The 16,525-nt window shown below is 34.9% G+C and overlaps 3 protein-coding genes across 4 annotated transcripts; all 3 read left to right on the forward strand.

Annotated features, from left to right (window-relative positions):
* Positions 1-3,213: 3,213 nt before the first annotated feature.
* On the forward strand, positions 3,214-8,676 carry LOC112747586 (arabinosyltransferase XEG113-like). Of its 2 annotated transcripts, none has more exons than XM_072217496.1 (13): positions 3,214-3,809; positions 4,230-4,535; positions 4,689-4,894; positions 5,204-5,309; positions 5,735-5,991; positions 6,155-6,290; positions 6,569-6,663; positions 6,757-6,810; positions 7,213-7,326; positions 7,487-7,585; positions 7,683-7,799; positions 8,030-8,116; positions 8,198-8,676. In XM_072217496.1, the coding sequence occupies exons 1-13, from the start codon at positions 3,611-3,613 to the stop codon at positions 8,270-8,272; spliced, it is 1,851 nt and encodes a 616-aa protein (XP_072073597.1). In that variant the 5' UTR covers positions 3,214-3,610; the 3' UTR covers positions 8,273-8,676. The 2 variants fall into 2 exon arrangements, with proteins under 2 accessions (XP_072073597.1, XP_025651459.1); XM_025795674.3 differs by having other exon boundaries at positions 8,230-8,676.
* Positions 8,677-8,835: 159 nt separating this feature from the next.
* On the forward strand, positions 8,836-12,006 carry LOC112747585 (pentatricopeptide repeat-containing protein At4g19220, mitochondrial-like). Its single transcript, XM_025795673.2, has one exon. The coding sequence runs from the start codon at positions 8,981-8,983 to the stop codon at positions 11,846-11,848; it is 2,868 nt and encodes a 955-aa protein (XP_025651458.1). The 5' UTR covers positions 8,836-8,980; the 3' UTR covers positions 11,849-12,006.
* Positions 12,007-12,789: 783 nt separating this feature from the next.
* On the forward strand, positions 12,790-15,683 carry LOC112747587 (F-box/kelch-repeat protein At3g23880-like). The gene is made up of 2 exons (XM_072217498.1): positions 12,790-14,121; positions 15,377-15,683. The coding sequence occupies exon 1, from the start codon at positions 13,311-13,313 to the stop codon at positions 13,983-13,985; it is 675 nt and encodes a 224-aa protein (XP_072073599.1). The 5' UTR covers positions 12,790-13,310; the 3' UTR covers positions 13,986-14,121; positions 15,377-15,683.
* Positions 15,684-16,525: the final 842 nt, after the last annotated feature.

The following is a 16,525-nucleotide window of genomic DNA, read 5'->3' on the forward strand; positions in this document are numbered from 1 at the left end:
TTGGATTCGTTCTAAAAAAGAGTTTCTCTTTGCAGCGGCTTTTTGGTAGATTTGGAGGGATAGAAACAATGACATCTTCCATCAAGATGATCCATGGAGTAAGGAGAAAATTGTTCACTTAGTTCAACATGCTACTCGAGATTTCTCTAAGGTTGTTACCAACCAAAACATATTATTCCTTCTTCTTTGCATTATAATTGGGAACCACCTCCAATGAATGTCTGTAAAGTGAACTGCGATGCAAGCGTTTTTTAAAATGAGCAATTAGCTGGTTTTGGATGTATTATTAGAGATAGCATGGGAATTTGGATGAAATGTTGTTCTGCCAGTATACCTCTTTTTAGTGTTCTCTGTTGTGAGTTTTATGCTATTTGGAGAGGGCTTGTTATGGCTTGGGATTGCGAGTGCAAAGAGGTCATATGTTAAACTGATAATCTTGATGCGTTTCTTCTTGTTTCGCGAGGTACAACCAGCATGATTAGAAATGATTCTGATCTGTTTGACAAAATCAAAGAGATGCTTCAGCGCAATTAGACAGCTACTTTAGTGCTCATCCAGCGCACAACAAACAGAGCGGCTAATTTAATGGCTAAGACTGCTGCTTTTAAACAAGCAGGTATACCTAGAGTGGTTACTGTCCTCTAATAATTTATACATTATTATTAGAGAGGAGTGCTACTCTTTCTCTTAGATTCTTTTTCTTTATATTATGTTCAGTCACAAAAAAACAAATATAAACCAAAGTCAGTTTATTTTAAATGTTTGACTTCTTACTAAGTAAAGAATTATATAATTTTTGTTAATTAAAGAAATATTAAACTTTTGTTTATTATATTTTATATTAATTTTAGATTTTAAAAGGTAATTAACCTTGTTAATCAGGTTAGCCATATCTTGAATAACATTATAAAAAGTTAAAAACCTAAAATATACTAATTTATTATTTTAATTATCTCTAATAACAAATTATTTTCTAAAGAACTTTACACTCCTTAACATAATACATTATTATCTGTCATAAAAGTCTTCTTATTCTATTTACACACAAGACATGCATGCAACATTATTCTCAGTATTTTTTCTTAATTATTTATGTGAAGACTTAGTCCCCTTATTATTGAATTTGCCTCTGATCTCTTATTTGAATTGAAAAACTGGTTGCTTTGACAGCCACCACGTGAGAAGAAATTAAATTAAACTTTGAATAATTTATTTGTATTTATAACATTAGTGATTAATCCATTGGAGTTTACTCACCTTAATTGACAATTGGGTCTACTTGCTAGTTTGCTTTGACTTCGGTGATCATCAACACCTGTCACCTAACATACAAAACATTTTTTTTTATAGAATATTTATTTAAGTAAGGTCAATGATATATTTTCTTGATTGGATACTTTTTGTGGGACCTGTACTAATAGGGTCTATACTGTCAATTGTCAACCAATAACAAAATTATACATTTGACAATTAGATAAAATTCATTTTTTTTTTTTGGACGTGGATAAAATTCATTTGAGATGATCTATTCACAAAATTCTATGTAAGTGATTGGATTTTTTTTATTTTTTTTTTGGGTTTAACTATTGTGAAAATTAATTGCACATGAATTTTCAATAAAGGGTATCATGAACCCTAATCACTATAAATAGATATTGAATATGGGCCTATGGGAATTTTCAAGACAATGCCTCACAGAGTGGCCCATGGACCATGAAGGTAGCCTTGAATATTGGCCCACATAGGTGGATTCTTTCGACATTTTTCAATGAGTCTCTTTTTTTTTTTGCAGCCGAGGCCTGGGTTAGATGATCACTTTGTGTGCCTCCTATAGAGCTGCACCGGGTTCAAGTCCTCCCGAAGGAATATAGAACTATTTATGTGTACTTCCATGTAGTGTGTGTGAATGTATAATACATGGGTGTATGGATGTAATGCCTAAGATTGGGGGTTGTCCAATCCATAAAAAAAAATGAGTCTCTTTTGATAAAGGAGAGTTGCCTTGATTGAATGTTTTGGTCAAAAGTGAGTTTATTTGATTGAGATCAAGGCTTCATTAAGACCAAAAAAAAAAGGTTTCATTTCTAATGTTTTGACTTTTGATTATAAAACTTAATCACTATGATGATAGGCATATAACTATTAACTAATAAATTATAAGAAAATGTTAATAAAAATATTAGATTTTATATTAAAATAAAAAATATAAATAATGAATAATTTTTTGAAATTTAAAATAAATAAAAAATAAAAAAATTGATAAACAACCATTTAAACAATAAGGTGACAATAAACTAAATAAAATAATGCATATTTGAATTAAATAAATTAAATAATTGATATAATGAATTAATTCTAATTATTTGAGTCAATAAAATAAGTTAATGAAATAAAAAATATCTTATAAATATATCATGTAAAAATTATAACATTTTTAAAAATTATTAATTAAAATATATAAGACAAAAAATTAAAGTCTTTAAATGATTGCTGAGTGATAAAAAAGGCGGGAATGTCAAGATAATCAGAAAGTTTGTTTAGAAACAACCACTTTTAAAAAAGTGTGTAATAAACTAGTCCACTAATTGAACGCTCTTACGTTGAAGATAAATAGATAAGAAATCTGTTGAAGTTGTGGGATGTAAAAATGAATTAGCAGAGAAATGTTACGCCTTACAAAAAAGGACCTGCGCGAGCAATGGTAGACGAAGCAAAAGTAAAAATATCAGCTTGAGTAACACAAACGTTGGTGAGAATCCAATGCCTTAAAAATTTAAGGATTCTTCCTCATCTACGAAGGGTGAGTTACGGCCTAAGATCAAGACGAAAAGCATAATCTATGGATAACATGTGAATATTTTTATACTATTCATTGTTGGTCCCAAAAGACGAAAGCGGTTAGGTTAACCATATCGATTCAAAGACGCAAGGTTCCCTTGCTTTTTTAGGACAAGAAAAGGGTAGAGAAAATATCTCGAGTTAATGTTCGAGTGCCAGATGCTATAGCGCTAAAGTAACCTATGCCTTATTCTAAAAAAAAACTCGAACGACCTTCAATAAAAGGGTATTTGTATCCGAAACCAACACCGTTGAATAGGTAGAATACCTAGGAATACGAGACAATTCTCTCTAAAAAAACTCGACAAAATATTTTAATAACTTTAGAAAAAAGAGTGTCTATCATAAAAGGAGTTTGGTAACCTGATGATAAAAGAACCGACAACTAAAGTCGCTAATAAACAACCCCATAATTAGAATTTATTTGTAAATCTTTAATAAATAGATACTTAAATTAATCCCAAAAGATTCTTATCACATACGTTCTTTTCCAATAAATTTTGGTTATACTAAAAGGTTTTAAAATGATTTGATTTATAGTAATATTAATTTAGAAAAAAAAAAAATTCATGTCTTTGAACGCTAAACAGAAGCAGCAAGGAGTAGAACACAACAACACTGAGAAATCAGAACAGAACAAACAGAAGAGAGTCAAATTTGGGAAACAGCAATCTGCACCAAAATCTAACTTTTACCGTCTTTCAATTTCAAGGACGAAGATGGATTCAAAGGGTGATGATTTGTGAATGCGAGACAGAGGAACCAGAATCAGATGGGGTTGGTTAAAACCTGCGAAGAAGTCACACATTCTCGGCCTCTGTTCTTGACGATCTACACAGTTGTCATCGTTGGCCTCGTCGTTTCCACATGCTACGTCTTCTCCGCTATTTACGCTGCCAACCCTTCTTCACCTGATTCCTCTTCCTCCACATGGTTCTCTTTGTCTTCTCAACCTTCCTCTCCCGTTTCAGGTACTCACTCACTCTAACTATTCTTAATGCATTGAAGCTGTTTGATAAAAGTCATATAGCTGACTATGACATCAATTATTGATAAACTTCTGATGTATTGGTTGCATGTTCTTTTTTAGCATCAAAATCATGCCTTTTCTTGTTACTTGGCAGTTTTGGCTTGAATGTGGAGCACCCTTTGGTATTAAGAGTCTGGTAACATGCAGTGATATTAGTTTTACCTGCCTTTGATGCTATATTAGTGGGTTTGTTTGAATGAATGGATTGTTGGCATCTTTCAATATAGACCTTTTTTATTTGTTAGTTTGTCACCTTCACCGGATTTTGTTATTGGCTTGTGTAACATACTTTTCAGCCTGTCATGTGTTGGTGGGATTTTAAACTTTTAATTGAAAATGGTTTTGGATTTTTCTTTTCCAGATGAGGGTCGTGGTCCTACAGATCAGACACTCAACTTTTCTAAGTCAGAAACTGTGCATGATGTGCACCCTTCAACCCCAGAAACACAAAAAGTATTATGGAAAAGACCTGTTTTGGATGTTCCACCACCGCCTCACCCTAAAAAGATGCCACCTTTGGAGGATTTCCGACTGACCAAAGAACTGGTTCAGCAAAGAGTGAAAGATAACATCGTAATAGTGACTTTTGGGAATTATGCATTCATGGACTTTATTATGACTTGGGTTAGACACCTGGATGATCTTGGAGTCTCTAATTATCTTGTCGGTGAGCATCGCCGTTTAAGCCTTCATTATTTTTTCTTTTTTCTTATATATTGTTTTTGTTTAGTTGGCCATGACATTTTCCTAAGCATGTTAGGTATTCTTTACAGTTGACTAGTTAAGATTTTGTTAAATGAGCTTGAAATCTAACTTTTAGGTGCAATGGACACCAAAGTGTTGGAGGCACTGTTTTGGAAAGGGGTTCCAGTATTTGACATGGATAGCCATATGAGCACAGTGGATGTTGGCTGGGGTTCTCCAACATTTCATAAGATGGGGAGAGAGAAAGTTATTCTGATAAACTCAATACTTCCTTTTGGTTATGAACTATTGATGTGTGACACTGACATGGTTTGGTTGAAGGTACTTTCCTCCATTTTCTCAATATTTTTGTTTGCTTATAATGGTGACTGATAAGCTTGCGAAGTTCTTTTGTGCATCATCCAAATTGAACAAGTTTCTTTTTGACCTTGTTATATTTCTTTTTCACTAATCTTATTTAGTATGGTTTCATTTTATCCTTTTGCTACATGTTTTATGTTCCATTATCACATTATATCAACCTTTTATCCTCGTAGTTAAGGATGTCTCCAACACTAGTATGTGATTGTTCTCAACTTCTTATATATGTTGTTTTTCAAATATATATTCAATTTGGTGATTTTGGAGCAGAACCCCCTTCCATATCTTGCTCGTTATCCTGAAGCAGATGTATTGACGTCTAGCGATCAAGTTATACCAACAGTTGTTGATGATAGTCTGGAAGTTTGGCAAGAAGGTGAATATCTGATAATGAACAGAGCTTAATGATTTAGATTTTAGTGTTCTTTTCTAGTGGGGCTTATTTATTGCAACTGCATAATTATGAGTCATGTTGAACTCTTAACATATCATTTGCAAGTGATAATCAAGTGAAACCTATTTACATGAGAATGCTCCTTATAATGATAGTCACCTTTTATGTCATCTTGTACACACTTAGTTTTTCAGGCATCATTTTAGATTTCCTCATCATGCTTTTGGAATGACTTAAGATATGAAACCAGCAAAATTTATTTTCAGGATGAAGTTTTCTATTGTAGTATTAATGTATTATTGGTATTCTCTGGTTTCAGAAACAAAATTTAATCTTACTGAGATATACATCCTGTGGCTCACTCTTTCTGACCATATACTAATTTTACTGTCTATCATCTTAAATAGTCGGTGCTGCCTACAACATTGGAATCTTTCATTGGAGACCAACAAAGTCTGCGAAAACATTGGCTTTGGAATGGAAAGAATTGGTTCTAGCTGATGAAAAGATATGGGATCAGACTGGCTTTAATGATATTGTTCACAGGCAGTTAGGACCTTCTGTAGATGAAGACAGTGGGCTTGTTTATGCTTATGATGGAAATCTAAAGCTGGGAATTTTACCGGCTAGTATCTTCTGTAGTGGCCACACATATTTTATCCAGGTTGGATCTAGTTAAACAATTTCAACCATTTGAGTTCTTTCTTTTCTTTTTTGGCTTGATTTTACATATGATGGGTTCTGTTTTACGCAAGTTATCTAAAGGAGTTTTTGTTGGACCCTGTGATCTCATTACTATTAATATTCTTGATGCTATCATTGTATAGGCTATGTATCAGCAACTCAGGCTGGAACCATATGCAGTGCACACAACATTTCAATTTGCAGGGACTGAAGGAAAGCGCCACCGACTGAGAGAAGCCATGTTCTTCCGTGATCCACCAGAATACTATAATCCTCCTGGTAATTAGTTAATGCTCCTGCCTCCTGCTATTCTGTTGAGGAGATCATTCACTTAATTTTATTTTTCATTGCAGAACTGAGAATTACTATTTGCATTTGTCTATGCTTGTTACTTAGTACTTCATGCATTTGAGAAATTTCCATGCTGTCCATCTTTCAAGCGGGCTTTCACATTCATACTTTTATAGTTAACTGTCACCTAAACGGGTCTGCTTTTGGACGTTTTGACTCCTTTTCATTAAATTACAGCAGCCTAACTCTTGGATGAACTTTTCCAGGAGGATTCTTGTCATTTAAGCCATCTATTCCAAAAAGCTTGTTGTTAAGTGGGAATCATACTGTTGGATCACATTTTACTCTTGTTAATTACCAAGTATGCATGTATATACCTGATCCTTTTCGCTTATAAATTTTGAACAGAAATTTTTATGTTGTAGTTTGTGATACATAAAATGAATTTGTGCAGATAAAACAGATTAGGACAGCTCTTGCTATTGCTTCCATTCTGAACAGAACACTGGTGAGAATTGTTTTCTGGAATCTAAAAATTGCATATTAAATGCATGTTTTTTAGTGATAGGTAGCAGCACTCATCTTGAACAAGTAACACTCTGAGGAGGACCTGGAATTATGTCCCCATGATTTATATGCTTTTCTTATAAGATTATGGATGTGGACAAAACAAAGTAAGTATCAATTATCGAATTACTTCCAAGTTAATAAATTTGCAAGGAGTTCTACCTTTCAAAATATCTTTGCCTAACATGTTGCCCATGATATCTGATTAAGGTAATCGATTTGAGTGTTCAAGTGGTTCTTAGTAATCGGCTATGATAATATTCTTTTTTGTTTTTTCAGTTTATTCTGTCTTCATAGATTATATTTAATGATCTTAAAATCGGTTCTAATATATGTGTTTTAGGTCATGCCTCCAATATGGTGCAGGCTTGATAGGCTATGGTTCCCCCATCCTGGCGTTTTAGAGGGGTCTATGACCAGACAACCTTTTCTCTGTCCTTTGGATCATGTATTTGAGGTATTTCCCTTTTGATTTGGTGACCTTTATTGTTATTATTGTTCATTTATGCTTTAGTTGCAAGGCAATGCTACATAAAGGGGGAAAAGAAAAGATCTCAAAACCTTATCTACTTCACCACCCTCTTTCCCATGACCATATATTATTGGCCCCATTGTAGGTGAATGTCATGTTGAAAGAACTCCCCGAGGAAGAGTTTGGCCCTCGAATAGATATTAGAGAGTACTCATTATTTGATAATCCCTCTCTGCCGCCTGAGGTGAATATTATTCCAAGTTCCATCAAATTTTAGATCATGAGTTCTGCTATATTGTTGTAGTTTACTGAGTGAAAATCATGGTTGGATTCTTGATCAGGTTAAAAGATCATGGCTTGATGTTCAGCTCTGTAAAGAAGGCAGTCAAGACTGCAATGCATCAGATAATACCATTGGGGGAGTACTTAAATTTCCAAAGCATAGCAATGAAGAGATGGTATTTGAAATTTTGATCCGCTAAGTATTGAATTCAGTTCAAATTCTTCGAAACAACCTTATAAAGTACACTGATATGATCATATTAGAATGCTAGAACTTTTTTGGTTCTACCAAGGGAACTCCTTAACTTGCATTAAGGAGCTGATACAAAGAAAGAACTACAAATAGACTCTACAATATTTTCATTTTACTTGCATTTGAAATTCGTAGTTTTGCTTGAATTCACAGTACCAGAAAGTGTTCCTGTCATTCAAGGATGTAAAAGTCATTCAGTTCAGTTCGATGCAAGATGCTTTTGCAGGATTCACCGACAAGGTACGGCCATTTTGTCTGCTGTTTGGAATTTTTCTATTAGTATGTTGCATAATGAAAAGAAACTTGTGTTGATTCATCCAGTCCTGGTTACCATCCTTTCTGGTTTTAATCAGGAAAGGGAAGAAAAATTCCGAAAACGCGTCAAACGGTATTTAGGCATATGGTGCTGTGTGTTGGATCACACCCCGGGTCACATTTATTATGACATGTACTGGGACGAGAAACCTGGATGGACGCCGCTCCCTCCTCAAACTTCTGCAGATGATCATCCACCTTGGTGAGGTCAAATTCAGGATTATGTTTGTTAATAGTAATACACGCAAGAGTTTAAAAGATGGTTTGGTTTCTGATTCGTCGTCAAGACCAAGGTTTCCATACTTACAGAAGCTAAAGAGTCTAAAGAATCCTGTATCCACTTTGAAGATGTAAGTTACCACTGAGATGAGACTGGTTCTTGTGTAACATTTGTAAGTAAAATTGCCTTGTACCAAGTTTTCAACATTGCAAGAAAAAAGAAAGTGAAGCCTACAATGTCTTAACATGAGGTTGCAGTTTTTGCACGTTGATATCTTGGTTGATATTGAATTGCATGTTTTATAATAAACTTAATACTAATCACATTAGATTATGGAAATATAACACCTAATGCCTAACACAATAGTTCAATAAATTCTTTTGCAAACAAATTCGTGTTAAAAATAAAAGAGAGAAAAAAAAAGTTATAGAACAAGATAATCCACATCAACACCTGAGTTGGCAGTTGCTCCAGAAATCCTAGACCCTACACATCAAATAGGGAAATTTCTCTTTTGCAAATGCAAGCCTTTCATTGCAAGATTTTTCGTATTCTGCAGTGATGTGAAAATGAGAACATGGGTAGCTTTTCCTTTTCAATTGCTCATAAAGCATATAACAAGATGGGCTTCTCAAAATTTAGCCTTTCTTCCACCAAGAAGATCACCATCATCCAATTCATTTTCTTCACAGAACTACCATAAGGGAAGGTTCAGAAATTTTAAGGGGCAAAGAGATCTTATTCTATCAAATTCTCGTCCTCTGTTGTCATTTTTTGGTCATTGTTTTTCTACTGCCATTCAACTGTTCGAGGAAATGCCACAAAGGATCTTTCATGTCAATAATGTTGATTTTGGATTAGTTCTTGATTACATTAGATTGTCCCTCAAAAGACCAAGAACTGTGACTGCCTATGTTGCTCACTGTGCTTCCTTAAAAATAGGTGCTCTAGGTCACCTACCTATTTCAACATCTCTACTCACTGTTTATTCCAAGGCTGGAGATTTCAAATCTTCAAGAGATTTGTTTGGTGAGATTAACAACAGAGATATCATAGCTTGGAATGCCATTGTTGCAGCATGTCTTGAAAATAACTGCTATAGTAGAGCATTGGGATTCTTAGATGAAATGAGTAAGGCTCAAATTGGGTTTGATTCCACCACTCTATTGCTTATGGTATCAGTTTCACTCCACATGAAAAATTTTGAACATGGACAGGCAATTCATTGTTTGAGTGTAAAATCTGGGATGCTTGTGGATATCAGTCTAGGTAATGCTTTAACTGATATGCATGCAAAGTGCGGCGATCTAAGCTCCGCTGAGAGTCTATTTGAAGAGATGGAATATAAAGATGTTGTTTCATGGAATTCAATAATGAGAGGGAGCCTTTACAATAGTGATCCAGAGAAATCACTATATTACTTCAAAAGGATGACTTGTGCTGGAGAAACAGCCGATTGCATTGGTCTATCTTGTGCTATTTCGGCTTCTTCAAGGTTGGGAAAGTTGGCTTTTGGCCAGTCCATTCATGGGCAGGGAATCAAACTAGGTTACAGGGACAGATCACATGTTTCATTTTCCAACTCTCTCATTTCGTTGTATTCACAAAGTGGCGACATCAGCGACGCTGAGACAGTATTCAGGGAAATAGCACAGAAAGATGTCGTTTCCTGGAATGCAATGATGGAAGGATTTGCTTCAAATGAAAAAGTTAATGAAGTATTTGATCTTCTGCTTGAAATGCAAAGAACAGGATCTTTCCAACCTGATGTTGTAACATTTACCACCATACTTCCACTATGTGCAGAGCTTCTGCTCTCCAAAGAAGGAAGAACTATCCATGCATTCGCAATTCGACGACAGATGGTACCTGATCATCTTCCTATGCTGAACAGCCTGATAGACATGTACTCAAAGTTCAACCTTGTGGAGAAAGCCAGGATCTTGTTCAATTCTGCCTCACAGAGAGATTTGGTATCATGGAATGTAATGATATCTGGCTATTCCCAAAACAGTTATTCTGAGGAAGCTCGAGACTTGTTCAGGGAGTTGCTAAACCGGGTTCCAAATTGCAGTCCTTCAACTGTTTTTGCTATTCTTTCTTCCTGTGATTCCCTTGATAGTCTCCACTTTGGAAGATCAATTCACTGCTGGAAGTTAAAATCTGGATTTTTGAACAACATTCTTCTTGTAAATTCTCTCATGCACATGTATATCAATTGTGGTGACCTGAAAGCTGGTTTCTCAATTTTGCAAGAGAACTCTGCAGTTGCAGATATCGGTTCATGGAACACTCTTATTGTAGGTTGTGTAAGAGGTGACCATTTTCAAGAGGCTTTAGAAACTTTCAGTTTGATGAGGCAATTAGCTGCTTTCAACCATGACTCCATAACCATTGTGGGCGTCTTGTCAGCTTGTGCAAACCTAGGACTACTCAGCCAAGGAAAAACTCTCCATGGTCTTACCCACAAATCTCCTTTGCAGTCAGATACACGTGTTCAAAACTCGCTAATTACCATGTATGGCAGATGCGAGGACATCGACAGTGCCAGAGTAGTCTTCAAATTCTGCTCTGTTCCCAACCTATGCTCATGGAACTGCATGATCTCAGCTCTATCTCATAATAAAGAAAGTAGAGAAGCATTGGAATTCTTTCGTGATCTTCGGTTCAAACCAAATGAATTCACCATTGTGAGTATTCTGTCAGTTTGTTCTCAACTTGGCATCCTAAGACATGGAAAACAAGTTCATGGTCATGTGTTCAGGTCCAGAATTCAATGTAATTCTTTCATAGCAACAGCTCTTGTAGACTTGTACAGCAACTGTGGAAGACTGGACATTGCTCTCAAAGTGTTTAGACACTCAGAGAAGTCAGAATCAGCTTGGAACTCCACCATTGCTGCATATGGATATCATGGAAAAGGAGAGCAAGCAATTGAACTCTTCCATGAAATGTGCAAATCAGGAACAAGGGTGACAAAGAGCACTTTTGTTAGCCTATTATCTGCTTGCAGCCATTCAGGACTAGTTAACCAAGGTCTTTGGTTCTACAACCGAATGTTAGAGGAATACAGCGTGGAACCAGAGATTGAGCATCAAGTTTATGTGGTCGACATGCTAGGTAAATCAGGTAGGCTTGATGAGGCTTATGAGTATACAAAAGGCTTGGAATCAAAGGCCACTTCAGGTGTATGGGGAACACTTCTAAGTGCATGCAACTATCATGGAGCAATCAAGTTGGGGAAACAAGTAGCTCAACATCTCTTTGAAGTGGATCCTCAGAATGTTGGATATTACATATCATTGTCAAATATGTATGTTGCTGCAGGAAGCTGGAAAGATGCCACTGAATTGAGAGAGTATGTACAGGACCAAGGATTAAAAAAGGCTGCAGGCTATAGCCTTATTGATGTTGGCTTGGGACAGGAGAGTGCTTAAAAAATTAATCAAATTTCAAGGGATAAAGTTAATTACTAATAGAAATGCTTTTAAATTGTAGATATGTAAATCTAGTTTTATAGTGAGCAGTCTCATATCTATCATTTGATCCACCCCTTCTTAATGAAAATATCTACCAAGATGCAGAGTAGATTTGATTAGACACTCTCTTAAAGCTTTTTTTACCCCTTAAGCAAAGTATCATGTTCAAACTGAGAATTGGCTAGAAACAAATTTGAAACATGATTACAACAGATATACACCACATAATTAAAATAAGCAACACTTCTATTCAATAAAATTTTAATATCTTTGCTGAAGTTTTTTCTACTATATCTTCTCAATTTCATTCATCCTTTAGTAACTACTATATGACTGAATAGTTATACTAACCTCTCTATTCGACAATGCCATCAGGAGTGTAATGTAAACTCCATGGTTTCTTTAATTAAATTAACGAGAGCATCCTCCTTCACAATGTGTATGATGCAATTCTAGAAAATATTTTAGAAATTAATATTTGGTTAAATTATCTGTAAGTTGCGTTTAGCTACAACTATTTTCTATTTATGTTTATGTTGAGACTTGAAATTACATGGTAAAGACATAAAATCAAATCTATGTTATATAGTTAAGAAAGATTCCCACGAGTTATTAACTATTTTACTATTTGTCTTGAATATTAGATTTGTGGACAATTTTAATTTGTATTTAGGAGACAAAGTAACCCCCTTAGACTCTTTTTCTTTTTTGTGAGAGAGAGAAGAGTGTATTTCAGGATGATGTGAGAAGAGGCTACACTCTTCTCTCTTCCACACGAAAAAGAAAAAGTGAGATGCTTTGTATGTAACTGCTATTTAAGGAAATTTATAATAATTATCTTTCAAATTAAATTTTAAATAAAAAAATTAGTACCACTGTACAGAAGAAAGGTAAATAAAAAATAAAATTCCACTACTAAATAAATTGAAAGAATACTGTAAAACACTATTTCAATTATTCAAATTTAAAAAACATTGTGCGCGATCACAAATTTTTCGTTTTCAGAAGACGGGAATGCAGATGGAGGCTGAAGACCCAACAGCGGCGGTCCTCTTGTGTGAAGTGGTGGTGATGGAGATCCTCTCTTGGCTGACGCGGCTGAAGCTTGTGTGCAAGTCATGGAACTCCATCATCTCCGACCCTCACTTCGTCAAACTTCAGCTTCACCATTCACCCAAAAATGCCATCCTCCTCTTTACGCCCCTCGACGAAGAAAATAAATGGGGCTTAGTGTTTAGTAGCGTTGAGTCTTTCATCCAGAATCCATCATCTACTCTTGATGCTCAAGAGAATCGCTACTCTCTACACGTAAACGACTGGGTTGTGGGTTCATGCAACGGATATTTGGGATATCTGGGTGCGTTTATTGAACCCTCTCACAGGGTATATTTCAGAGAACTCGCCGTGCTTACGTGTCAATATGCTCAATGCTCTTGGATTTGGGTACGATGAGTCAAGTGGCAGTTACAAGGTACTGGCTATCATTTGGGATTCTTCTGGAACACTGATTACGCAAGTTTATAGCTTTGGTGGCAGTTCATGGAAGAGGATCAAGAGTTTTCCTGCTTTTCCGTTTTCTTGTCAAGATAATGGCTACTTCATCGGTGGCACTCTTAATTGGATAGCTCTCCGTAACCCGCATGGAGCTGATTATGATTGGTATGCTGTTACACTTGATATGTTAATGCTTGTTTCTTTTGACCTGAAATCCGATACAAGTAAACAGATTCCGCTTCCAAAGGGTATCGATGAGATCCCCGGTCAAGAGCCAACTCTGGGAGTTTGGGGAAATAGCCTGTATCTTCTTCATGATTACAACAGCACTCATTTTATTGCATGGCAAATGAAGGAGTTTGGAGATGAAAATTCTTGGACTCAATTGCTAAAGATTAGTTTTCACCATCTCGGTGTTGAATGCCTATTTCCAGGATTTGTACTTGTGAATGGAAATGTCTTCATGTTGAGAGGCAGGCATGATTCTGAGGCAGTTTTTTATGACCGAAGAGATAATAGTGTTAAACGCGTTAATATCTCCTCCAACACTCATTACATCGATGCATTTGATTATGTTGAGAGCTTGGTTCAGCTTTGTTAAAATTTGGTTCCTATTCAAAGTTTTGCTTCTGCAGCTTTTTGTTCTGTCAGCAAAGTTCAGGTCATTGTGATTATTTTGGGTGTTTCCTTACTTTGGCTACTTCTTGTTGTTGGATCCAAAAACTTTATATATACAGGTGCATAAAATTCTAACATCCTTATCATGACTACTTGTTGCATAAGTTTATTAATTTTTGCTAGTTGTTAGATGAAGTTTAAAGACAAATGAAGTTGCGTTGATTTTTTCATTAGTAAGAATCTAGAACATGATTTTCTGGAGTGAAGAATGATTTTCGCGACTATCCCATTGTAAAAGTAATGAAATTTTCACTTTATTTAGTTATTGGTTACTTTATCTTTTCATGAGGTATGTTTTGTATGGTGAACTAGCTTGATGGCAAGCTGAAATCTTATTTATAGTAGTCATGGGATTGGATTGTACTAATAGGAATGAATAATATAAGGATGGAAATAAATTATGACATCCTATTACCCTGCCAAAAGTACCCTAAGTATGCCCTATCTATGATGTAGATGCTCTATTTATGATGTATATACCTTCATTAGTTTTTTTCCGTGGAAATTATGTGGCTATGTGAAGGTGGTTTTGATCCTGTGTATCTCCATTTCCAATAGTGTTGGAACCAAAAAACTTACGTGTCAGAGGATTGTTTTTAGTTCTTTTTTTCTTCGGAGTAAATTTGTCATGCAGCATATGATTTCTTGAATCTTTAGATACATGTCTAATAGGATAGCAACTAAAATAAGATTGCTTTGTTAGATTGTTACATACATGTCTAATAGGATGGTAACTATGTGTATTCTGAATTTTGTTGCTGTGAAATACTTAATACGAAGAAAAGATGATGAAGTATTGACTAATGAGAGAATTTTTTTGCCACTAGAAAAGTTAGATGTACTTAAGATCTTAAAATGATGTTGTAGAGGGATGGTTGGGAGGGGAGGGGTATCATAACAAAAACTTAATGAGGGAGCTGCTTTTAGTGTTCTATTGCTGTTTTGTCAACAAAATTATCAAGTCCAAGAATTACATATCACATTAGCAGCTGAAAATTTGTTTCAATGCACTAGAAAATATACTGCTAAAAGTCACAACTGACATTGAACTGTAAAATGATAAGTTTGATGCATTATGTCACAATAAGTTTCAATGCTAAAAGTCAATTGACATTATGTCTTTTTTTAAAATCCTTCTTTCTCTCTCTTTGTTTAAACTTTATTCCAACAAATTTCGATCAATATTTATTTATTAATAGCTTGCAAAACTTTCATTGTGGAAGAAGTGAATGGAAAAATAAGTGCGTATATGCAAGTTACTAAATTACAGACTTAGTTGTCAATGGAAATATAAACAACAATTTCTATCTGCAGGGTCTGGAAAATGTGACACCAATGATTACAAAGATAGACCAGAAGAGTGCAATAGAGCTTGAATCATATGGCTTGGGTACAAGAATGGTACTTCCTACTAGTAGTAGTTATAGTGATTAGATCTTAGCATGTTGCAACCGTAATGTTGAGAACTTTAGATGATACAACATGTGTAGCATGTTATTGCAAGCATAGGAATGTAAGCAGTGAAGATTAAGAACCAAAATTTTATAGAACTAGAAGCAGTTATTAGGTGATATATATGTGTGGTGATTCCTTTGCCAATGTTATTAGTTCCTTTAAAATATTTACTTGTTTTCATGATTTCCATGGGTGCTATCATATCTTATGGTCAACTAGACATTTTATGACAATATCTTGTTATATTGAAGACCAAGAGCAATATTTTCAATCTTAGTAATGATGTTTCAATTAAGTTGCTTGTCAACGGTTGACTTCTATGAATTCTTCTGAAATCATGCAAGTGGTTTTAAACCCCTGCATTTCATTTATGGATACAGAAGATCAGGGTGCCGTAAATACTTTTGGTGTTCCCTTAGTTTGACTAACTGTTGTTCCTGTTTATTCATCATGCTAATTTTGGTTCTAAATATGTTGTTTGGTGAATTTATTTTGAATTTATTCAAGATAATGTCATGAAAAAGTGAGCTAGTATTTGCAAATTATAATATAATGAAGTTAGTTGTAAGTTAGGATATTGACACTGAATCTGTTTTTGATGTGAATTGCAATATTAACACCCAATATGTTTATCTGTTTAGGGTTTATTGCATTATTGTGGTAGATAGTAGAGTATCATTTAACTTTTTAAAATTTCAACCCTGTTAAAATTCAATTCCTCTTCAGAGTTATGCTTATTTTAAATGCTTGCCATTTCATGTAGGCGTAGGAAAAAGTTCAGGTCATTGTGATTATTTTGGGTGTTTCCTTATTATTGTTGGATCACAGATTACTTCAATTTTGGGTGTTTCCTCATTTTGTTCTGTAATGTTTGAAGTAATCTTATTTATTAATTTGCACGCAGATCACTTTAATTATGGGTAAAACTTTTTATATACACTAGTGGAAATGATTTTATCCAACAGCACCTGAACAGAAGCAGAGAGTAATGCCCCTCCCACAATAGCA

The sequence above is a fragment of the Arachis hypogaea genome, chromosome 15 (assembly GCF_003086295.3).
Source record: "Arachis hypogaea cultivar Tifrunner chromosome 15, arahy.Tifrunner.gnm2.J5K5, whole genome shotgun sequence".
Taxonomy (NCBI): Eukaryota; Viridiplantae; Streptophyta; class Magnoliopsida; order Fabales; family Fabaceae; genus Arachis; species Arachis hypogaea.

Excerpts from the sequence above, each read along its gene's own strand:
- LOC112747585 (XM_025795673.2), top strand. The coding sequence starts at position 8,981 with ATGAGAACATGGGTAGCTTTTCCTTTTCAATTGCTCATAAAGCATATA.
- LOC112747586 (XM_025795674.3), top strand. The coding sequence starts at position 3,611 with ATGGGGTTGGTTAAAACCTGCGAAGAAGTCACACATTCTCGGCCTCTG. Across the intron at positions 6,291-6,568 it reads AGAATACTATAATCCTCCTG|GAGGATTCTTGTCATTTAAG; the intron begins GTAATTAGTTAA and ends GAACTTTTCCAG. Across the intron at positions 7,800-8,029 it reads AGCATAGCAATGAAGAGATG|TACCAGAAAGTGTTCCTGTC; the intron begins GTATTTGAAATT and ends TTGAATTCACAG.
- LOC112747587 (XM_072217498.1), top strand. The coding sequence starts at position 13,311 with ATGCTCAATGCTCTTGGATTTGGGTACGATGAGTCAAGTGGCAGTTAC.